At 42.9% G+C, this 20,203-nt stretch overlaps 1 protein-coding gene across 2 annotated transcripts in view; it reads left to right on the top strand.

The window, feature by feature from the left end:
- ARHGAP21 (Rho GTPase activating protein 21) overlaps positions 1-14,427 on the top strand; it is a 50,248-nt gene extending 35,821 nt beyond the window's left edge. For both annotated transcript variants that reach the window (XM_054390271.1, XM_054390270.1), the window contains 14 exons: positions 321-446; positions 1,288-1,572; positions 2,628-2,692; positions 2,787-2,923; positions 4,756-4,898; positions 4,994-5,149; positions 5,255-5,333; positions 5,967-6,040; positions 6,130-6,219; positions 8,651-8,776; positions 8,986-9,027; positions 9,364-9,469; positions 11,277-11,308; positions 12,587-14,427. In XM_054390271.1, coding sequence (XP_054246246.1) covers positions 321-446; positions 1,288-1,572; positions 2,628-2,692; positions 2,787-2,923; positions 4,756-4,898; positions 4,994-5,149; positions 5,255-5,333; positions 5,967-6,040; positions 6,130-6,219; positions 8,651-8,776; positions 8,986-9,027; positions 9,364-9,469; positions 11,277-11,308; positions 12,587-14,320 — 3,195 coding nt within the window. In that variant the 3' untranslated portion in view covers positions 14,321-14,427. The remainder of the gene's footprint in view (positions 1-320; positions 447-1,287; positions 1,573-2,627; positions 2,693-2,786; positions 2,924-4,755; positions 4,899-4,993; positions 5,150-5,254; positions 5,334-5,966; positions 6,041-6,129; positions 6,220-8,650; positions 8,777-8,985; positions 9,028-9,363; positions 9,470-11,276; positions 11,309-12,586) is intronic.
- Positions 14,428-20,203: the final 5,776 nt, after the last annotated feature.

Genomic DNA, 20,203 nt, shown 5'->3' with positions numbered 1-20,203 from the left:
TTGTGTGCATCATATAGACATGGCCTCTTTTCTAGTCACCACATAGTCCTTGATTTTCATTTTCCTCAGCCACTGTAAATAAAGCATATCTATGATGTGCTTTTGTAAAATCTTACTAATGAGAGTCTCAGACTCCTGCAATTTCTCAGCATATTCTTGGGATGTGTGAGGTCACTGCTGTATGGAAACTTCCCAAGCTGTTTTTTCCCAGGAGGATACTTGATGGGGCATTTTTAAGTTGACAAGCATCTTGAACATTGGGATCGTCAAGAAATGATTTAGAAGAAACACTGAGGTTCTCTCTGTGATGCTTTCTTTAGGTCCCAGACAGCCAGAAATCTTCAGAAGATTCTGGTTCCCGAAAAGATTCTTCTTCAGAGGTCTTTGGTGATGCCTCCAAGGAGGGATGGCTCCATTTTCGCCAGCTTGTTACAGACAAAGGAAAGGTATCTGTCATGTTCAGCGTTTTAACCTGGCACAGGTTTTATGCTGGTGAAATCTAAGAATCTTGAAGCTTTCCTTTCGCTTTGTTGAATATTTTTTTGGGGCATATGAGCATCAAAAAGACTGACAACATTTTAGACCTGTTAGAATGTTGACATCAGTGAATTCCTTAGTATCTTTTGCAGACTGTTTTCTAAACTCTCTTAATTTTACTTTCAAGACATCTGTGAAGTAAACTAATTTCTGATGACTAAGTAGCAAGAATCAGTCCCTTGATAATTGTAATTAGTGGTCCTACTAATGGGTGCTACTAATGAAAAAAGCTGTCACTCTTGAGACTGTTGTAGAGCTGAGTTCAAATTAACCTTCTGCACAAGTATAAACTAACACTTAAGGAAAACTGGGAGTCTGAAATTGCAGCCATGTGTAAATGTGAGTCAACTTGAGTGGAGTCTAAAAGGCATGGGCAAGAGACTGTCCAGTCATAGAATGGCTTGTGTTTGAAGGAACCTTAAAAATCATCTAGTTCCACCCCCCTGCCACATGCAGGGACACCTAAATATTTGATTTTTTTTTTTTTTACTAAATTTGTGTGAATACCTCTGTGAAGTTTCCGCTTCTTGCTGCTGTCATAGGTGAGCAGGCACTTAATGGGGTGGGTAATTCCTGGATCTAATGGAGAGCCCTTAGTGAAGCCCACTTTTGTGTAGTCTTTTCCCACAGGACATTCTTAAGAATGGTGCAGATAAGTGGTTAGTCTTTTCTTTTTGGAGCTTCTGGAGGTGGTTTTTGTGATCCAGGAAGATTGGTTGTAAGCTAACAGGTCGGTTGGTGTTTTTGCAGCGAGTCGGTGGCAGCATTCGGCCATGGAAGCAACTGTATGTTGTTCTTCGAGGTCATTCACTCTATTTGTACAAGGATAAAAAGGAACAAGTGACCTTGTCTGAAGAAGAGCAACCTATAAGCATCAATGCTTGTTTGATAGACATCTCATACTGTGAAACCAAGAGGAAAAATGTATTTAGACTCACCACGTCAGACTGCGAGTATCTGTTTCAAGCTGAGGACAGAGATAATATGTTAGCATGGATTAAAGCAATACAAGACAACAGTAACCTAAATGATGAGGTAATGCAAAAGCCATGGCTCATGTCTTTTAATTAAAAATTTATTGTATTTTTCTTGTAATTAATACTGCAACAGAAGAGATGATTCACAATTGAACAGTAGACCAAAACGTACACAGAAACTTATTTGCAATTAAACAATAGACCAAAATGCATACAAGGAGCATCAAAGAAAATGAGGTGAAAGGCAAGGAAACTGACTAAATAAATAGAGTTTTACAAAGCCTGATATCATCAGAGAACAGACTTTTGGAATAAATGATTTCATGTTACTGCTGACTTGACTAATCTTTTAAAAGAAGAGGAGAATTGCAGGATTGAAGGAAATGTGTTCAATCTTCAGACTTCATTGCAGTGATGTGTGCAGTATGGTGAATTTCTGAGTACTTACAAAGTGAAGCTTTGAAGGATGCCTGTTTTGTGATTGTTTATTTCCATGAAGGAAATGTTAATGCTGATTACAAAAGATAAACATACACTATTGTACATAACGTATCAGTGTCTGTCCCAGTATTGTCCTCAGTGGTTTTTCATTTCAGTGAGGAGTAACAGAGGAATATTTTTATGTATGGTCATGCATATCTGCTCAGGTTTGAAATAATTATTCAAAGTAAAAGGGATTAACATACATTATTAGTCAGATGGATCAAAGCACATTTGGATTCCTGCCTGTTTCAGCTATATATGTAGCAGTAATTAGTTACGTAAGTACTGTGCACACATAGGATTGAACTTTTCAGAGTAGGCTGCATGTTTAACAGGACTTAATCAGAGTCTATTGCTTGCTTGGCGGGGGAAGAAGTCTAAGTAGCAGTATGGAATTTGTAGTTACTGCAGTTTTCCTTATGATTTTTAGAAGTTTTGTCCTTACTGTTCTTAAGGGCAACCTGTCAGACACTGATTTTTTTTTTTTTATTGTTATTTTTTAGCTGTACTGAAATGTTAACTTTTCTTATGCCTTCTATTGACAGGAAGAGGTAATTTTAAGTATTCTGAAAGTGAAAAAACGTTTGTTGTATTTTCTGAGATTGTAAAAGTTCTCCATTCATTCCATAGGACACTGGGGTCACTAGTAGAGACCTAATTAGTCGAAGGATTAAAGAATACAGTACAATGATGAGGTAGGTGAATTGTATGCTGTCATTAGCTTTTGTAGACTTCTTATATAGCTTCTTTTTACTAATGCAATATATCTTGTTTCAGTTCTTCAAGCAGCAAAACAGAGCCATCTCCCAAAACACCTCGCCAGAGTCTAAGCATCAGACAGACTCTGCTTGGAACTAAGGCAGAGCAGCGGACTCAGAGCCCGCATTCTCCTAAGGATGAGTCTGAAAGGAAGCTTCTCACTAAAGGTCTGTATGGGTTCTTTTCTTTATGTCCTTATAGCTCCAGTGGGAAGCCATTGAGCTGCCATTCTCTGGTTCTTCAAAGTCATGAATGTACAGATGCAAACCAAGTGTTAACCAAAGGTTTTCAGAAGCTGCATCTATGATCACTCATTTCTTATAACTACTTCATTTGGATGTTGTCTTACATTTCAGTTCTCAGATCTGTGAAGCGTTTTATTCCAGTCCTCTCTCAAGAGGATTTTAGGGTTTGGAGGTTTTTTGGTTTTTTCCCTACAGCTCTGTGTAGTGTTAACAGTAGTAAAATACAAAGGTTAAACTTCTTGTGACCTGAATTTTGCCAAGCTTTGGAAATAACTTTGTAAGTAATTGATACTTTCATCTCCAGCTGATGTGGAAGTGACACAAGGTAAATTGGTTAAGAAACCAGAATTTTTCCACTGAAGTGTTGAAATAGAGAAGAACATATTCTTTTTGTCTTAATCTTTAAAATACAGGAGAAAGAACTTACCGCTTTACCCAGAATTAATGCCTGATGAGTTCTGAAAAAGGTCCAATGAGCAGGCACTGCAAACTTAAATCACTAGATTGAAGTCTATCACATCATGTCACAAGTTGATCTCTGGTGTTTGTTGTCAGCCTGTTGTAAGGATGTCACGTACATGTTCAGGCAATTGTCTGAGCAATCACTTCTCATCAACGACTCTTGAATTTAAGCTGTGAGACAATTCTGATTTATCTCACAAATAAATGTCCCTTGGCTCCTGCTATGCTGCAGATTATGTAACTGAATTGCAGATGTGAAATGGCAAATCTGCTGAAAGAATATTTCCAGAAACCCTTGACTAAGAAGGAGGTAACTACTGCATGAGCTGACTTGCAGTACAGGATGGCTGGGAATTGTCATTTGCTACATAGAATTGTGGGATGGCTTAGGTTGGAAGGACCTCAGAGATCATCTACTCCAGCTTCCCTGCCATGGGCAGGGACACCTCTCAACTAGACTCAGCTGATCAAGGCCTCATCCAGTCTGGCCTTGACCACCTCCAGGGAGGAGGCATCCACAGCCTCCCTGGGCAACCTGTTCCAGAGTCTCACCACCCTTGTACTGAAGAACATCTTCCGAAGATCCAGTCTAACCCTGCTCTGTCTCAGCTTTAAACCATTCCCCCTTCTGCTATTGCTACACACCCTTATGAAAAGTCCCTCTCTAGCCTTCCTGTAGGATCCCATTACGAGTTGTTTAGGAGAGGTAATCTCTAATAGAACCCTTTATCTGATTTTGGGGTAGATAATATTTGTAAGTGTTTGAATGCTATTTGAAATAATCTAGAGTTCACAGGTCTGCACAGGTGAGGGCATGGCTGTATAGTTTCATAGAGCTTTTGGGCAGCACTGTGATTCAATACAAACTTAATCTTGCTTTATTAAATGTAGGTTGTGGTGGTTTTACTATGATTTATATACCTTTAGTCTTAAAATTATTAAATTCCACAGTACCATCCAACTACTTGTTCTAAATCTAGGCTGTTAGTATGTTCTAGTGTTTTTTGAATCACAGAAGAGCAAAAGAAGGTTATGAAAGTGTTGGGTAGAAGGTTGGACTTGATGATCTCAGAGGTCTTTTCCATCCCTAATAACTCTTTGATTCCATAAGCTATGTTTAAGACAGAACAATATTTAATGAGTTGTTGTGGGAGTCAGGGCTGCTAAAAGAGGTTAAAATGCAGCAGGTCATTTGATCTCTCTATTACCTGGATCCACAGTAGTTTTTGTGACTTAAATGCTCCTTTTTTTCTTCTTTACTTCCTTATTTGCCTTATCATAACAACCAAAAGATGAGACAAGCCCACCAAAAGACAAGGGAACGTGGAGAAAAGGCATCCCAAGCATCATGAGGAAGACGTTTGAAAAGAAGCCATCTTCTGTAGGAACGTTTGGTGTCAGACTGGATGACTGCCCCCCAGCTCATACCAACAAAGTATGGCAGGACATTTTTTCTTTTTCTCATTATTTTAAAATAGGTTTTGTATTAATTTCTGCAAAAAGGTATTTACAGCTTCTTACCTTCCTCAGTATATTCCCCTGATTGTTGATATCTGCTGCAAACTGGTTGAGGAAAGAGGCCTGGAGTACACAGGTATTTACAGAGTCCCCGGGAACAACGCTGCCATCTCGAGCATGCAAGAGGAGCTCAACAAAGGAATGACTGACATTGATGTCCATGATGATGTAAGTCTTCCATCACATCAGTTCTGAGTTGAGCTCCCAAAAGCTTCTGGTTGTGTTGTGACTACAGAAATATAAAGCGTCTGTCCTTTCCCTCTAACTGCGTAGAAATGGCGAGACCTGAATGTGATCAGCAGCCTGCTGAAATCCTTCTTCAGAAAGCTCCCAGAGCCCCTTTTTACCAATGGTAAGTTGCTGGTGGTGTGATTTTTGTCTTTAGGAATTTCTGTTGAACAGTTGTAAGGTGATTTGAGAGAAAATCCAGTGGAATCATCCTCACTCTGTAAGAAATGTCCCCTTTCTTCACTGAAGAGCAGGAAGTCATGGTGATCACACAACTTAAGAATGAGACAGAGTTGTTTTTCTAATGGTGCAGGAATTACAAATGTCAAGAAAAAAATGAGTAAAATTTGCATTTTTACTTTGCAGTATTCTATGCAAGTTGTGTTGTTTCTCTCCCTTACCCCCCATTACCTTCTCATATATTATTATATTAGCCTATATTATACATATAATAGGCTAATCTGGGGCCCCATCCCTAAAGATATTCAAAGTGGGGCTCAATAGGGCTCTGGGCAACCTGATCTAGTGGAGGATGTTCCTGCTGACTGCAGAGGGGTTGGACTGGATGACCTTTGGAGGTCCCTTCCAACCCAGACCGTTCTGTGATTCTAATTTTGACTTTAAAATATCATTCATCTTTATGTATTACCTGTATTCATGAAAGGTGGGGAACTGTGAGGGGAGAGTGTGTGTATGTGTGTGTATATGTATAGATGTGAAAAATGCTCACGTGATTAATTTCTGCTTGCTTTCACAGACAAATATGCAGATTTTATAGATGCCAATAGAAAAGAAGATCCTGTTGAGCGTCTGAAAACATTGAAGAGACTGGTAAGCTGCAGTCAGGTGTGGTGTTAGGGACACTACCTCATTAACATTAAATGTTCCATGTTCTGAATTGTGTTTTGGTTTTGTTTCAGATTCATGATTTACCTGAACATCATTATGAGACTCTCAAGTTTCTTTCCGCACACTTGAAGACAGTGGCAGAGAACTCAGAGAAGAACAAGGTATCAGAAACAAAAATGCAATGTGTTTTGGTTTGTTTCATTCATTAAGTAGAGTTTTTGTGCAGGATTACTTCTGCTAGGATCAATAATTTATTTCTGTAGATAAAATTAAGGTTTTTGCTTGGTTGAGAAGATTTTTTTATTATTATTATTAGACTAAGGACCTCTTGCCAAATAATGTCTCTGTTCAGTGTGAATTAAGTTTATTCAGACTGGTATTAATTCTTGTGGAAATAAGTGCCTACATTTATCCCAAGTCTGTATATTTCACCTAAACAGCAGTCAGAGCTTGCCAGGGCAGGGCACAGGTCTGTGACCTGAGTGAACCTGTTGGCAGAGGCTGTCCCTTCTCCTATGTGTGAAGTCTGGCTTCCTGCATGCTTGAGTAATTTTTAAGACCAGGAGTTGCTGTAATTATAGAATCAGTAAGGTTGGAAAAGACGTCTAAGATCAAGTCCCACCTTCTACCCAACGCCTCCTTGACCACTAGGCCATGTCCCTAAGTGCCACATCTACTTGCATGTTTGATGACCACATAGAAAATGGTTGGAAGAAAGAAAATTGATGATGTAAGAGCTGGTAGTTGATCACTACAGGCTTTTAGTCCACCACTAAGAATAGCTTTTTGTCTTTTCCATGGGGTGAGGAAGAGTTGTTTTGTGTGAGGTGCTTCTTTGCATGCTCTAAGCCCATGGTAAATGCAAGTCATAGCATCCCCTTGGTTTAGCTCTAAGAAAGGGGTATTTGAATGCAGGGCTGTGCACAGCAGGAGTGTGCTTATGGCTGCTTACCTGAGGGTGGCTTGTCACTTGGCTACCAACATGCAGGGTACAGGAAAAAAATTGTTGTGAAATGATGGCTATAAAGAGGAGCCTATGACCAATCTTAAATCAAAAAATGCCTCGGTTCTGGTGAATGTGCTACAAATAGTACCTTCTTGTTAAATGGGAATAAAAAGGAGATGAGTGTACTTAAAAGATAGTTAACAAATTATAACCTTTAGTGGAATTAAGCTGACATTATAAGGAGATGCTAGTAAATACCATGTTTAAGTGCAATGCCTAAAGCAAACCTTTATTTATCATTTTATGGGTTTGATGTGCTGTATAGATGTTGTTTAAATAATGTTAATATTGAAGAATATATAAGGCTAGAGGAGTGAGGTGATAGGACTTTTCAAAGGCTGTAATTCAACTCAAAAAGTGAATATTAAGGGCTTGTGTCATGTTTGCAACTTCCTTCTGGTAAGCACAAGGACCTTGCCTCCTATATGTTGTTGTAATGTTATATATATAATGTTGTAGTCATGAGGTTTAGGGTGACAGGTTGGACTCGATGATCTTTGAGGTCTCTTCCAACCTTCTTGATTCTATGATTCTATATTATTCTGTGTCACAACAGTGTAAACTAAGTCAGAAGTAAGCAAAAATAGAAGGTAAAATAGAGGGTAAGTATTCTGCTGCTAATTTATGGAATTATTTGTCACATCAAAACTGAATTGAGTGGATGATTTGTGTTGTGACATGATTGCATAACTCTCTCACGAATACATGCTGGGTCTGGGATGTTGGTTGCTGTTGCTGCTGCCTCCTCCAAAGTAGATGCAAATTGAAAGAGCTTTTTGTCAATAGGCATAATACAGTATTTGACTGCCAGCTTAATTTTTTTATCATGTAAACATTTTCAGGGAAAAAAGAAAACAAACAAACCAACAGGAAATTACCAATGCCCTTTTAGTTTAAAATCTTAAAACATCAGTGTAGCAAAACAAAACAAATAGTCTTTAAGGGAAGAGGAAAAAAAATACCCAAAACAATTCCCCTGGAAGTGTAGAGTATATCTGAGTTCTTTTGGGGTTTGTGCTTGTGCAGCTTGCAGTGGGTTAAGGAAGGTTGAATTCTGAATTGTAGGAATCATAAAATCATAGAGCAGTTTGGGTTGGAAGGAACCTTAACAATCATCCAGTTCCAACTCCCTGCCATGGGCAGGGACACCTCCCACCAGGTTGCTCAAGGCCTCATCCAACCTGGCCTTGAACACCTCCAGGCAGAGGGCATCTACAATCTCCCTGAGCAGCCTGTTCCAGTGTCTTCCCACCCTCACAGTCAAGAATTTCTTCCGAATCTCCAGTCTCAATCTCCCCTCTTCCAGCCTCAATCCATTCCCCCTCACCCTGTAACTACAAGCCCTTGTACAAAGTCCCTCCCTAGATGCATGGATGGATCCAAATGTTGAACGCATTTATTGCAGCTTCATACAGGAGGGCTTTTAGTGTAGCATTCTACCTGAATCATCAGTGTGGTTTTAAAAGCCTTTGTCCATATCTAAAGTGGTTCTCAGATACCTTAGCAGTGTGATATCACTGTACTTAGCCCATGGCACTGTATTTTCTCATTGTAAATGTGTTATGTGGAAATATTTCATTTCTTAGATGGAACCAAGAAACCTGGCAATAGTATTTGGTCCAACACTCGTGAGGACATCTGATGATAACATGACACATATGGTTACCCACATGCCAGACCAATACAAAATTGTAGAAACACTCATCCAAAAAGTAAGTGCATGAATTTCATTCTTTATGAAGTAAGGTCGTACCTGGGTCGAAAGCTACTCTCTCCTTAGGCCACTTTGGGGCTGGTATTTATCCTTCACACTCCAGCAAGTTGCTTTTTGTTTCCAGTAAATGTCCATGTTTGTTTGTTCCACATTTTAGGGGTTTTGTGTTTCCTATGAGGTTTTCACCTTTTTTGTTTTAAATTGTAGCATGACTGGTTTTTCACAGAAGATGATGCTGAAGAGCCTCTTGTAAGTATTATGTCCTAAATATTTGTCTTCTAATTAGCTTATCTTAGAACCTGCTCCTGCTGCCTCTAGAATGTTTGTAGATTTCTTATTGCATCGCTGTACAGTTTGCTCTTCAGAAGCACCTTTTTAGCTCTCCAGTCCTTAGAGTAATGAATTTAAAAATAAATAAAAAATAAGGCAAGCCATGAATTTTGTTTTAAAAGCAAACTGGGAAAATAAGAAGGCATGAGGAAAGTCTGTCCTCAGGTGAATAATTCTGAGTTTTCTGAATGCTGTTAAATCGTGATGAACTCTTTGTGAAACGATGATGAAGAGATCTTTGTTTATTAACTATAGACAGCAGTTCAGGAGGAAAGCACAGTAGAATCTCAGCCAGTGCCAAACATAGATCATTTACTCACCAACATTGGAAGGACGGGAGTATCTCCTGGAGACGTATCAGGTAACTCTTGCCCGGACAGCCCCTAGGCTAGAACGACTCTTAATGACACTAAATACTCTCTTAACTCACTGCGATTCTCTCTTCCTATCTTTTTTCCACTAATGAACTTGTTTTTCTCTTTTCCAAAAGATCATTAACACTTCTTAAAGACTTGAAGTGTTGGTAATCGTGCATGACACAAAATTCAGAAAACTTTGTTGCCTGCCAAGAATCTAATGATGAAAAGCTGAGTCTTGCACATAGTGTTTTATCTATTGACAGTAAGCCATGCACTCATCATTGTGAGGGGAAGCAGATAGCTGCTGTAAGGTGGTTTGTTGTGATGGCAGAAAGGCTGATTTTCAGAGGGGTTTTCCTGTTAACCCTTCCCATTGTTAGGAATGCAAAAAACTTGAGCTATGTTTTTCTTGTCGAGTGATGGACACTTTAATAGTAATGCTGCAGTATATCTATACTAAAGCTGGTTTCCTTCTGTTTGTAAATGCCATCCTCTTTTGTGGCTAAGGACAAGCATTGCAGGCTCTCTCTTGGTGACGTTTTTCCCCCTTCTTTCACTCTACTGCTGCACTAACCCGGCATGTTGTATCCCACGAATGTTACCCCTGCGTCTCCAGCTTCTGTTTCAGTTTTCCAAGGGTGGTTCAGCACTTACTGAAACAATCACTTTGTACTGATGTTGCGACAGGAGAAGTGGGAGGAGTCTATCACACAGTGATGTCATTAGTGGATTCTGTGATGTCACTGGTGGACAGCTGGAACTGTAGGAAGAAGGAGGACTGTTGCCCACACTGTAGCTGCCTTGTCTGCAGAAACCCCCGGTTCTTGTAAATGGAGAACAAACCAGTTGATCTGTGCTGTAAATTTTTGTTTAAGAGTATTTTAAACAGATCAATGCTACTTTTTAAAGTTTTTCTGCTGTTTCTTGTTATCTCTGAAGCAGACCCTGAGGAGAAATAGCATGGTATGGTCTACCAGTCTTTCTAGTCATAAAGCATTAGCCATGTGTCAAAAAGGGGTGTGGCAGGGGGCTCAGCCCTTTCTTCCTAGGGAGAAAGTCCCTAAAGCTTGGAGCATCCAAATGCCTGTTTTTCAGTCACTGTGCTAGCCCCTTCCTACCCTCTTTGTAATTGTATAATCTTGGGTTTTGCCAGACAGTACAAGTATGGTGTCCATTTTTCATTTCATGAGAGCGCTTGTTGTAGAAGAGGACAAAACTGGAGCAGTGGCTGGAATCCAGCCCATTCCAAAATAAAACTTTACCTGCACGTAGTCAGAGGGTGGAGAGGGATGGATGATTGAGGTTTCCTCACAAAATACCAGTCACTTCCTCTAAAAACCTCACAAAAAGGCTTACAACTCCATGAGCCGTGATTTGTCCCTAGGGCACCAACAGTGCTAAGCCATTCAATTTTGCTTTGCGTCTCCTGCGCCTCAGGAGAGTACCCAGTACAATCCTGAACAGGTCTCAGCTGCGGTTTGGCAGGGGCTGTATACTTAAAACATGGACTAAACCTTAAACCTTAGCATTTCTGTTTGTTTTATTTAGAAGAACAGGGCTCCTTTGCCATTCCTATCATTGAGCTGGTTCTGCCTACAATTCACAGCATCCTTTCATGGCGGTGGCTTTCTGTGGTGCAGCTTGCATCTTTGTGAGCTCTGACTATTCACTCTGTTCTGGTTTTGATTTGCTTCACATTTTGTTCTGTGCTTGTCTTTTTCCATAAGTCCAGCATTGTCTGTAGCAACAACAAGGAAAAAAATGCACAGGACTGAGCAGAATTGTTTTTTCTTTTTGATTTTTCCACAGATTCAGCTACTAGTGACTCAGCAAAATCTAAGGTAAATCATTTTGTGAAATGATGCAGTTGTAAGCTTCTGAAATCTGTTAGATATTTGCTTGCTTTATCGTATCATCTATATGCAGATGAACCACAGAGCATGTTTTTAATAAGTGGGGGTCAGTCTTTTCTCACCAAGTAATTTCAGAGGGTTACATTGGAGATGTTGCTTGCAGATAGCTGCATCTGCCAAAGCAGTCAGCTCCACACAAACAGCTTTACTCCAGCTCCCTCAATTGTGAGTGCTTACCTCCTTTTTACATGTCATTGAGTAGAGAGAAGTGTCTTTAGTATGGTCCCTCTCACTGTTGGCATCCTGCTTACTTCCAGATAGTAATTGCGTTTCCCTGTTTTCATTGAGAGAAGCATAAGTAGGATGTAGCCTTTTCTTCATTAGAAGTAATAGTAGCTGCAACTCCTGTGGGAAGCCAAAGCTTTGGCTTCAAAGCTGCTGTGCAGAATCTACCTAGGAAGTATTGCTGTGCTTGGGAGGGCAGCCTTAGTAGGCTTGGGGAACAAGGCTGGAACGAGTGCAGCAACTCAGTCCTCAGTAAGGACTGACCTATGGACAGCTCTTTCAGTCTCTCGGGCTGTGGTTCAGTAGCTGCTGGACATGGGTGTCTGTAGCAGTGAGTGACATGGCAGCATGTGGCTGCCCTCACTCAGCTGTGAGCACAGGGGTCAGCTTTCTGCTGGTGTGTGTCCTGGGCATCCCCATTGGAGCTGAGAACAGGACTGAATGCATCCACGTGGGTCATTGTTGAGATGCCAGCCCAGCTGCTTTCTGAGGATTCGTGCAATTCTAAAGATAGATCCTTCAAAAATCAGGAAGTTTATTTCTGTTAATTGTCTATACTTGTGAAAGATAGTTGTAAAATGGTTGGACAAATGAGCTTTTTCACACAGGTGAGACTCTGAAAGGAGGGACTGAGACCAGACTCTTGGGTCCTCATCTGTGAAGCAGTTTCTGTTGTGAAGCAATCTTGAAGAGGTTGCCTTGCTATAGTGGAGCCTGTTTTGTTAGTCAATCAACAGCCAAATAGCTGCATTTACAAACTGATCTGTGTTAGGTGGAAGGGATTCAGATACCAAGTGGAATCCCTGGGGTGAAAACTGACTGCTTGGGCAATGCCATGCAGGCTACAAAGAGCAAGGAAGCATTTCCTGAACAAAGGCAGGCGTTCTGCTGAGTTGCTCAGGATGTGGCTTTCAAAACTCTCAGGCTAACAAGTATTTCCTTTGTGATTTCTAATCATGCCTTCTCCCTCTCTTTGAACAGGGTTCTTGGGGGTCTGGAAAGGATCAGTATAGCAAAGAACTGCTCGTGTCCTCAATTTTTGCAGCAGCTAGTCGCAAGCGGAAAAAAACAAAAGAGAAGCCCCAGCCCAGCAGCTCAGAGGATGAGCTGGACAATGTGTTTGTCAAGAAGGAGCTTGCAGAGCAGTCTCGTGGTGACACAGCGAAAGAGGACATAGCTAAAGGGGAGTATGAGAGAGAGAGAGACATAGGGAGAAAACAGAGGATGTTTGTCCTGAAGGAAAAAGACAACAGCGCTAAAAAAGATGTGAGTGTTCCGAAGGATGAAAAGAAGTCGTTAAAGAAAGAAAGCGTCCTGTCAGAGGAACCTTCATTGCCTTACCATGAAAAATGCACAAAATCACCCAATCTCAGCTGTTTGCCAGCCACACAGAAGAGTAACCCAAAACTGCCTGTTTCACAATCTTCTTCCCAGGTTGAGGAGACAGTGTCTGACTCTGGCACTATGCTAAGCACTTCCTCCCAGGCTTCCCAGCACAGATACTCACGCAAAAAAGTAGCAAGCCCTGAAATTAAACATGGGGAGTTTGTAGCAGCTGATGTCAGCTCCATCACCTCAGATTACTCAACGACTTCATCAACTATGTGTCTCACTGGATTAGATGCCAGCATGCTGAGCCCTGAGGTGCACTCAGTGACAGGAAGCAAGGGAGAAGATGCTGATGACGAGAGGAGCGAATTGATCAGCGAAGGGCGGCCGATGGAGACCGACAGCGAGAGCGATTTCCCTGTCTTTGCCACCAGTGCCACTGCCGACAGGCTGGCCAAGGGGAAGGCTCCGGAGGTGGCAAAGACCAGTCGGAGAAACTCTGAGGAGAGCGAAGTAAGTTGTACTGAGGGCAGTTCCACACCCAAGTTGGAGAGCCGCAGACTGTTCAGCTCGCACAAACTGATCGAGTGCGACACGCTGTCCAGGAGGAAGTCTGCACGGCACAAAACGGACAGCGAGGGCTCGGGCGATGCCAGGAGCGAGAAAGACTTGCCTGCTGTGACTAAAATGTTTGACATCATGAAGAAAGGGAGGTCAACCAGCAGTTTAGCTATGTCAGCCAGAAGCGAGGCTGACAAACAGGAGCCTACCTGGAGACTTAAAATCACCGATAGGTTAAAGCTGCGGCTCAAGTCCTCTGCGGATGACATGTTTGGAGTTGGGAACCAGAAAGCGAACTCTACAGAGAGCGCCAAGAGGAAGAACATCAGGCGAAGGCACACGCTTGGGGGGCAGAGGGATTTTGCTGAAATCAGTGTCCTCAATGCTTGGAAAGCTCAAGAGCCAAGCCAGAGCAGAGAGAGGGAATCTGAGCTTTCAGCTGTGAATCGGCTGAAGCCGAAGTGCCCAGCTCAGGACCTCTCCATCTCAGACTGGCTGGCACGAGAACGTTTGCGCACCAGCACGACCGACCTTAACACAGGGGAGCCTGGAAAGCCCAGGCTTGAGAATACTGCCCTAGCAGATGGATCCAAGGTAGAGCTGCCTGCATCTGCAGGCCTGCAGGCAGATGAAGGTAGTTCTTCCAGCAGCTTGACTCTAGTTAATAGAACACCACATTTGGGACCATTTCAGCCACCAGACCAGGTAAATGGTGAAAATTACCAAAATATGAACAAAACCAATTTTAGCCCAGCAGTTGATGCCCATCCTCATAAACTGTCCGGGACCCAAGTGGTTAGATCTCGATTCTACCAGTACCTTTGAAATGGGGAAGCTATGTCCACCACAGCAATTCAGTTGCTTACTGTTACACTTCCCAGTAACTCAGTGTGTGTGTGTGTGTATGTACATATATATATATATTTTTAATTTTTTTTTCTTGTACTGTTGTTGTTATGCAGCCTTCATTTGGGCTGGTTTCATCAATATGCTCTGTGGAATGTCTTCACAGTGCATTGCCACAGCCAGAAGAACACTAAAGTTTAAAGTGTGTGTGTGTGTGTATATGTATATATATATTTTAAGAAGAAGGAAAAAAAAGAGTATATTTGATGGCTGCATACAAATGTTGAACAAAGCATCTGACGCAACACACTGTGCAGTGTGCCCATGGTTCTCTGAACTGAGAGTTGGCCTGCCATTAGTATGCAGACAACTTGTTCTTTTGGTTTTAGTCACTAACAAGTGCCTCATCATCAATTCATTTGGTTTATTAGGGTGCCATACTGTTAATTAGAGCAACTGATCACAAACAAATGAATGCATTTCACCCTTAACGAGTTCCGTGGCGGTTTACAGATGTTACCACAGGTGGCTACAGAGCTTCCATTCCTTAGGCATTCCAGTTAAATATTTGGAGTTTTATATTTTCAATTTTAATACAGATTGAGTTTTATGTGACTTGAATTTTTAATCTTTCTGTAAAATAAGTAACTTAAATGTACATATTCCTTGTGTATCTTTTCTTCAGATACCAGATTTGATATAAATGTTGTAACATAGGCGTGTAGATAGTGGATACTGGATGGAACTGGTTTCTTTTATTGAGAATATAATTCTGCATGAAAACCTAATGAATCCAAACCTATATCATGCCTGTGTGCATACCCACTTAAACACTGGAAATAAAATTGTTTTGGTGACTCTCTGCCTGATGCCACTTCATTCTGATAAAGAGTTTTAAAGTTGTCCTGGTTACCAGCTGCACTCAGCAGCTGCCCTGCACTTGTTCCCAGAGACAGTGCTCAATTTTGATCTTCAAGGTCTTTTCCAACCAAACCAACTCTCTGATTCTGTGGTACAGGTGTGCACTCTATGTGACCTGGCAATGGTTATGGGACCCAGCTACTTTGCTACATAATCAGAGTATATAGCAAGGGGAAAATGTGTCTCACATGTTAACCTGCAGGATCTCATTCCACAGCCCAAAGGCACTAAAGAGGAACACTTTTAGTCATAGAATGAATGGCTTGGGTTGAAAGGGACCTTAGAGATCATCTAACTCCAACCTCCCTGCCATGGGCAGGGATGTCTCTCAAACCAGCACAGGTTGCTCGAGGCCTCATCCAGCCTGGCCTTGAACACCTTCAGGGAAGGGAGGCATCTCAGAAGGGTAAGGGTTGGAAGGGACCTCTTGGAGATCATCCAGTCCAACCCTCCCACCAGAGCAGGAATGATACTGACTGGCTGACTTGGGTTTAAGTGGACTTCGTTTCCTTCCAAAGTGGCTTTAACAGTCGCCTGTAGGAACAAAGGTAACTTAAAGCAGGGCCCTGAGTAGGTAGGGCCAAGGACTGCCAAAAGATGCCAGTGTTCTGTGACAGTACATGGCACCTGCTAGTGTCACAACCAAATAAATACCAACCAGTCCTAGAGTCTTGCTAGTGTGATGTGATGCTTTTATGCAGTGGGGATCTCTGTGTGCCTTCCAAGTTCTCAGAGCATGTTCTGAGTTGGGACACATTGTCTGTGGGTCTCAGACCGTGGGCAGTCCTGGTGATTCAGCAGCACTAATGGAGTGCTTCACAACCACCTTTTGGTTTGGCAGTGTTTCCAGAGACGTTTGAATGTTTTCTGGCTTGACTCCATTTCTGTGGTTTAAAAATAAATAAAAGACCCTCTCTGGTAAACAGAAACAGGGCAGAGTGCAGGGGAAGCAGTGTGCTTTGCACCAGGGAGGGATCAGCAGGCTCAGCCAGGTGACTCAGCGGAGACATGAGCACCATGACTGAGCACCACCACGTCTCCAATGACGTGTGAAAAGGTTTGTTGGTAGTCTCTGCTTCTTAGAACTCTTCCCACCCCTTAGCCACAGCTGCCAAGTCAGACAGCTCAGCATGGTAAAAGCTCCCAAGCAGGTGATGCTTGAATTGGACACTGCTAGGCTGTTGTCTGCTCATACAGTACAACAGTGCAAGGAATGGGTATGTAATGTGCAGAAATGAAGTTATAAACTACTAGGCAGTGGTTGGGACTTAGCTTGCAGATGTACATAAATTAATTTTTCTGGTGGAGATCAGGTGAGTAGGCAGTGGAACCTGGAGAACTGTTCACCTGCACCTTGGTCAGCTTGAGTATCTCGTCAGGCTGCAGTGAGATGGGAGGGCACACAAGCAGTGCTTGTATGGACACCTACAGCTGCGTGTCCTGATCTGTGAATGGAGGCCATGCATGCAGGCAGCAAGTGATGCAGTTCTGTAATGCAAAAATGCACAGCAGGCTTTGAGGGAGCTGGTAGTTGACTGAAAGTCTGGAAATGGCTGCCACCGGCATCAGGTGTTTTGGATTTGCTGTTACATCTAGGTGCAGATTCAGTAAGAGCTATGGAAACAGTGGGTTTGGTCTGAAGGGGTCTCTAGGAGGCATGTGGTCCAACATCTTGCTCAAAGGAGGATCAGAGCAGACTTTTCACGGCATTATCCACTTGAGTCTTGAAAACCTCCAAAGGTAGAGGCAACACGACCTGTCTGGGCAATCCGCTCCAATGTTTGACTGTCCTTAAAGGGAAGGAATATTTCCTTAAACCCCTGTGCTCCAGCCCAAACTATCTTGGTGGTCTCCTGAACTGGCTCATGTTTGCTGATGTTTGTCTTTTATTGAGGACCCAAACCTAATACTTTAGCTGCAATCTACCTTCCAGCACTTTTCCACACAAAGAGAAATGATTCCAGTTGTCTCTTACCTTTGCTGAACTGGAGACAGAGAAAATTTCTGAGGTCTGCTTCTTTTAAGAGTGACAGTGCCTGCTTGTGACCCTGCTCACCACTTCAGAGCTGATGAGTGTTTGTGGTGTGGGCTTTCTCCTGTGCCCAGTGGCTGCTGTTACAGGGCAGTACACTTTTGGAAATATGGATTACTGTCCTCAGTGTAATAGGGGAAAAAGTCTGGAAGGGCCTTCAGGAAATGAGGCTAGTGCCTTGCTTGTGTTCCCTTTGTGACACACAGGTTACATGCAACATTTATTCTGCTTCTACAAGGGAAGCTACATTTCCAAGTGACTACTCCAGTGTTGCCCTGTCCTTACCCTCTGCCCAGCCTCTTCCTCTCCCCCTTCAGCCAGCCACTCTCCTCCTGTTCTGCTCTTCGGGGACACAGGGAAGGTGTCTGAACCAGGCATGGGCAGGGGCAAACAAAAGGACAAACAGGGCAAAGCTGAAGAAAAGGACAAGCCTGAAGAATAAGGCATTGTGGTCCTCTTGCTGCAAGAAGTATTTGGCTACATTGTGCCCCCTGTGTGCTAGCAGTAGAGCAGCCACTACTGCCCACCAGCCCATCCCTGCTGGCCCTGCCATCAGCACAAAGGGCTCTCTGTCTTTGAACGCCAGAGTGAGCTGACTCCAGCGAGGTGCTTCGCTGACATTCAGGTAAGAGGGTCATTCCCTGGTGGCATTTTAAAATACAGTTTACAGAAAGATAATGTATCAGCAGCACTGGGTTGTACTGCAGCTGCTACTTGATCTGGTCAAGGAGGAGAAGGGAGAACTTCACCATGTGATTTATGATGTCTTCAGTGTTCTGGCACTTATTTCAGCTGTGTGTTGTAAGATCTAAAGACCACATCTCTTCAGCCTTAAAAGTGGCTCTTGGCCAAGGACATGTAGTAGCAGGGTAATGTTCCTAATGCCTTTTTGGCTGCATCTGAGTGCTTCGCTAGATGGAGCAGTTGCTTTCTCGAAGTGTTTCTCAGGCTAGGAAATTATCCCTGTCTTAAATACACTTCTAGTGCATTAAGCTGTTGACAAATGCAGCATAGCCATTCTAAACTCATTTGTCTTAAGTGGGCATCTGATGACTCAATATATCTGAACTTAAGCATCTGGATGTGGCTCAGCTGCTCTGTTCAAAGGAATTCATCTGGATGCATCTGCTGTGCCTTGCTCTCAGGGCTGGCTTAGGACTGTACGGAGGAGGGCTGAGGTCACTCAAACAAGCTCATATCTGATAGACATGAGCATGCATGGGGTCAGTTACTGCACATTGCCTGTTCCCTGGTGGTAACTATGAGCCTAAGCCTGCAGGTCTGGAGAGAAAATTCTCTTCTCTTAGGAGAGTGTCTTTCAAATAGCCATCAAGATGCTGCAAGATCAACTCCCTTGCAATTGCTCTGCTTTTATTGGAGTCCATTCTCTAAAACAAGGCAATCTCCCTAGCTAGCAAATTGCTGTGCTATTGACAGTGTATTGAGCCTTAGAATTACTAAAATGTGGCATTAAATACTAAATTATCAGTGTCAGTCCTCTTTGACTATGGGCAGTGTGCGTTTTGCTAAGCAAGAACTCTGTGGGCAAAGATTTGTAAGATGCTCTTTACAGTATTGCAGAGATTGTCCAGTCAGAGAAACGTTTCTTGGACATGAATGGTAGAGCAGCCAGCTGCAGCCTTCTCCCACTGGCTTGCAGTGGAGAGCTCTACGTGTTGCTTCTCACTGCTCTTCTCTGTGGGAGGCCCAAGCGAACTATCAGCAGGACATCAGCTTCTACCCAGAGAGAGCTGAAGCCGTTTAGTCCTTAGTGACACAAAAAGTATCACTTGGAAGCACTTCAGAGGGATGCCTGCAGTCTCTTTGCATATCCAGATGACCACCCTGCATCACGCTGGCTTGTGGTAGAGTCTTGGCTTGCACTGGGGAAGCTTTAGTGAGATTTTGAAAAAAAGGTCCCGATTTTTTTGAGTAAAAGATGGCTTTTGCAAGTAGAAAGAAAATGAATACTTTCATGTGCATCTTTAGTCAGCTTGCATCTATCAGTCTCTCTTGCCCTTTCCTTAGGGAGATGCCTGGCTGACTAAATCAGCCCCTGACCACACCTCGGGTCTGGACTTGAGGTTAGACCCTTGCTGCTGGGCAGTCAGCTTTGGCTATTGTCTGGCATGGGGGAGGTGATTTGCATCTCTCTCAAGGCTTGTTATGTTTGGTGATCTGCACTACCATTGGGCTTTTGAGAGGCCTTGCTCAGAGGTCCGGCTTGAGCTACTAAGAGTGAGCTTATTGCTAGGACCAAGTAAGATTCTTCTGGTTGGTGCTGTGCAGTGGGGGGGCTTTAATCCTCCCTGTGTCCTGCTGTGTTGCTGGAGTCTGGACACTGGCTAGAGCTAGGATTGGGCAATACCCCACTGTTGTTGTGTAGCCCTTGCCTAGGGATAAAGCATGGCAGACATCCAGCTAGCTGTAGACGGTTTAGGTTCTTCAGTCCCCTGAAGCCTGATCATGTTTCAGGTTAGGTGAGCTGGAGCGACAGTTCTGTGGTGGCTGGAAGCAAAGCTAGATCTGTGCTTGTGGGTGCACAGCTATCCAGGATCAGTAGCTGCAGAGAGCCTTTTGGGGTAGCTTCAGTCATGGGGCCCCTAGGGTTTGTGTGCTGCAGGCTGTGTGGCAAAGTGGCCAAGTTCCTGCTGCAGCCAATGGATGTTATCAGGGCTCCTCCAACAGTGTTCAGGCTGCTGGGAGTGGGGAGGCTCAGTTACACTGCCCTGGCTTTGTGCAACAGATTACCTTCAGCACCAGCTCCTGGCTATTGTAGCTCTCCTCTGGGAGAGGGGCATCATCATTACCTGGAACATTTCAGCGTGTTTGATGGGATAGAATCATTTCCCAATTACACTGTGAAAGCTTAAAATGCTAGATCTGTGCATGCATGTCCCTGAATACCT

The sequence above is a fragment of the Indicator indicator genome, chromosome 20 (assembly GCF_027791375.1).
Source record: "Indicator indicator isolate 239-I01 chromosome 20, UM_Iind_1.1, whole genome shotgun sequence".
NCBI classification, from domain to species: domain Eukaryota; kingdom Metazoa; phylum Chordata; class Aves; order Piciformes; family Indicatoridae; genus Indicator; species Indicator indicator.
Note: the sequence above shows the minus strand (reverse complement) of the source record. Positions and strands in the feature narration are given on the sequence as shown.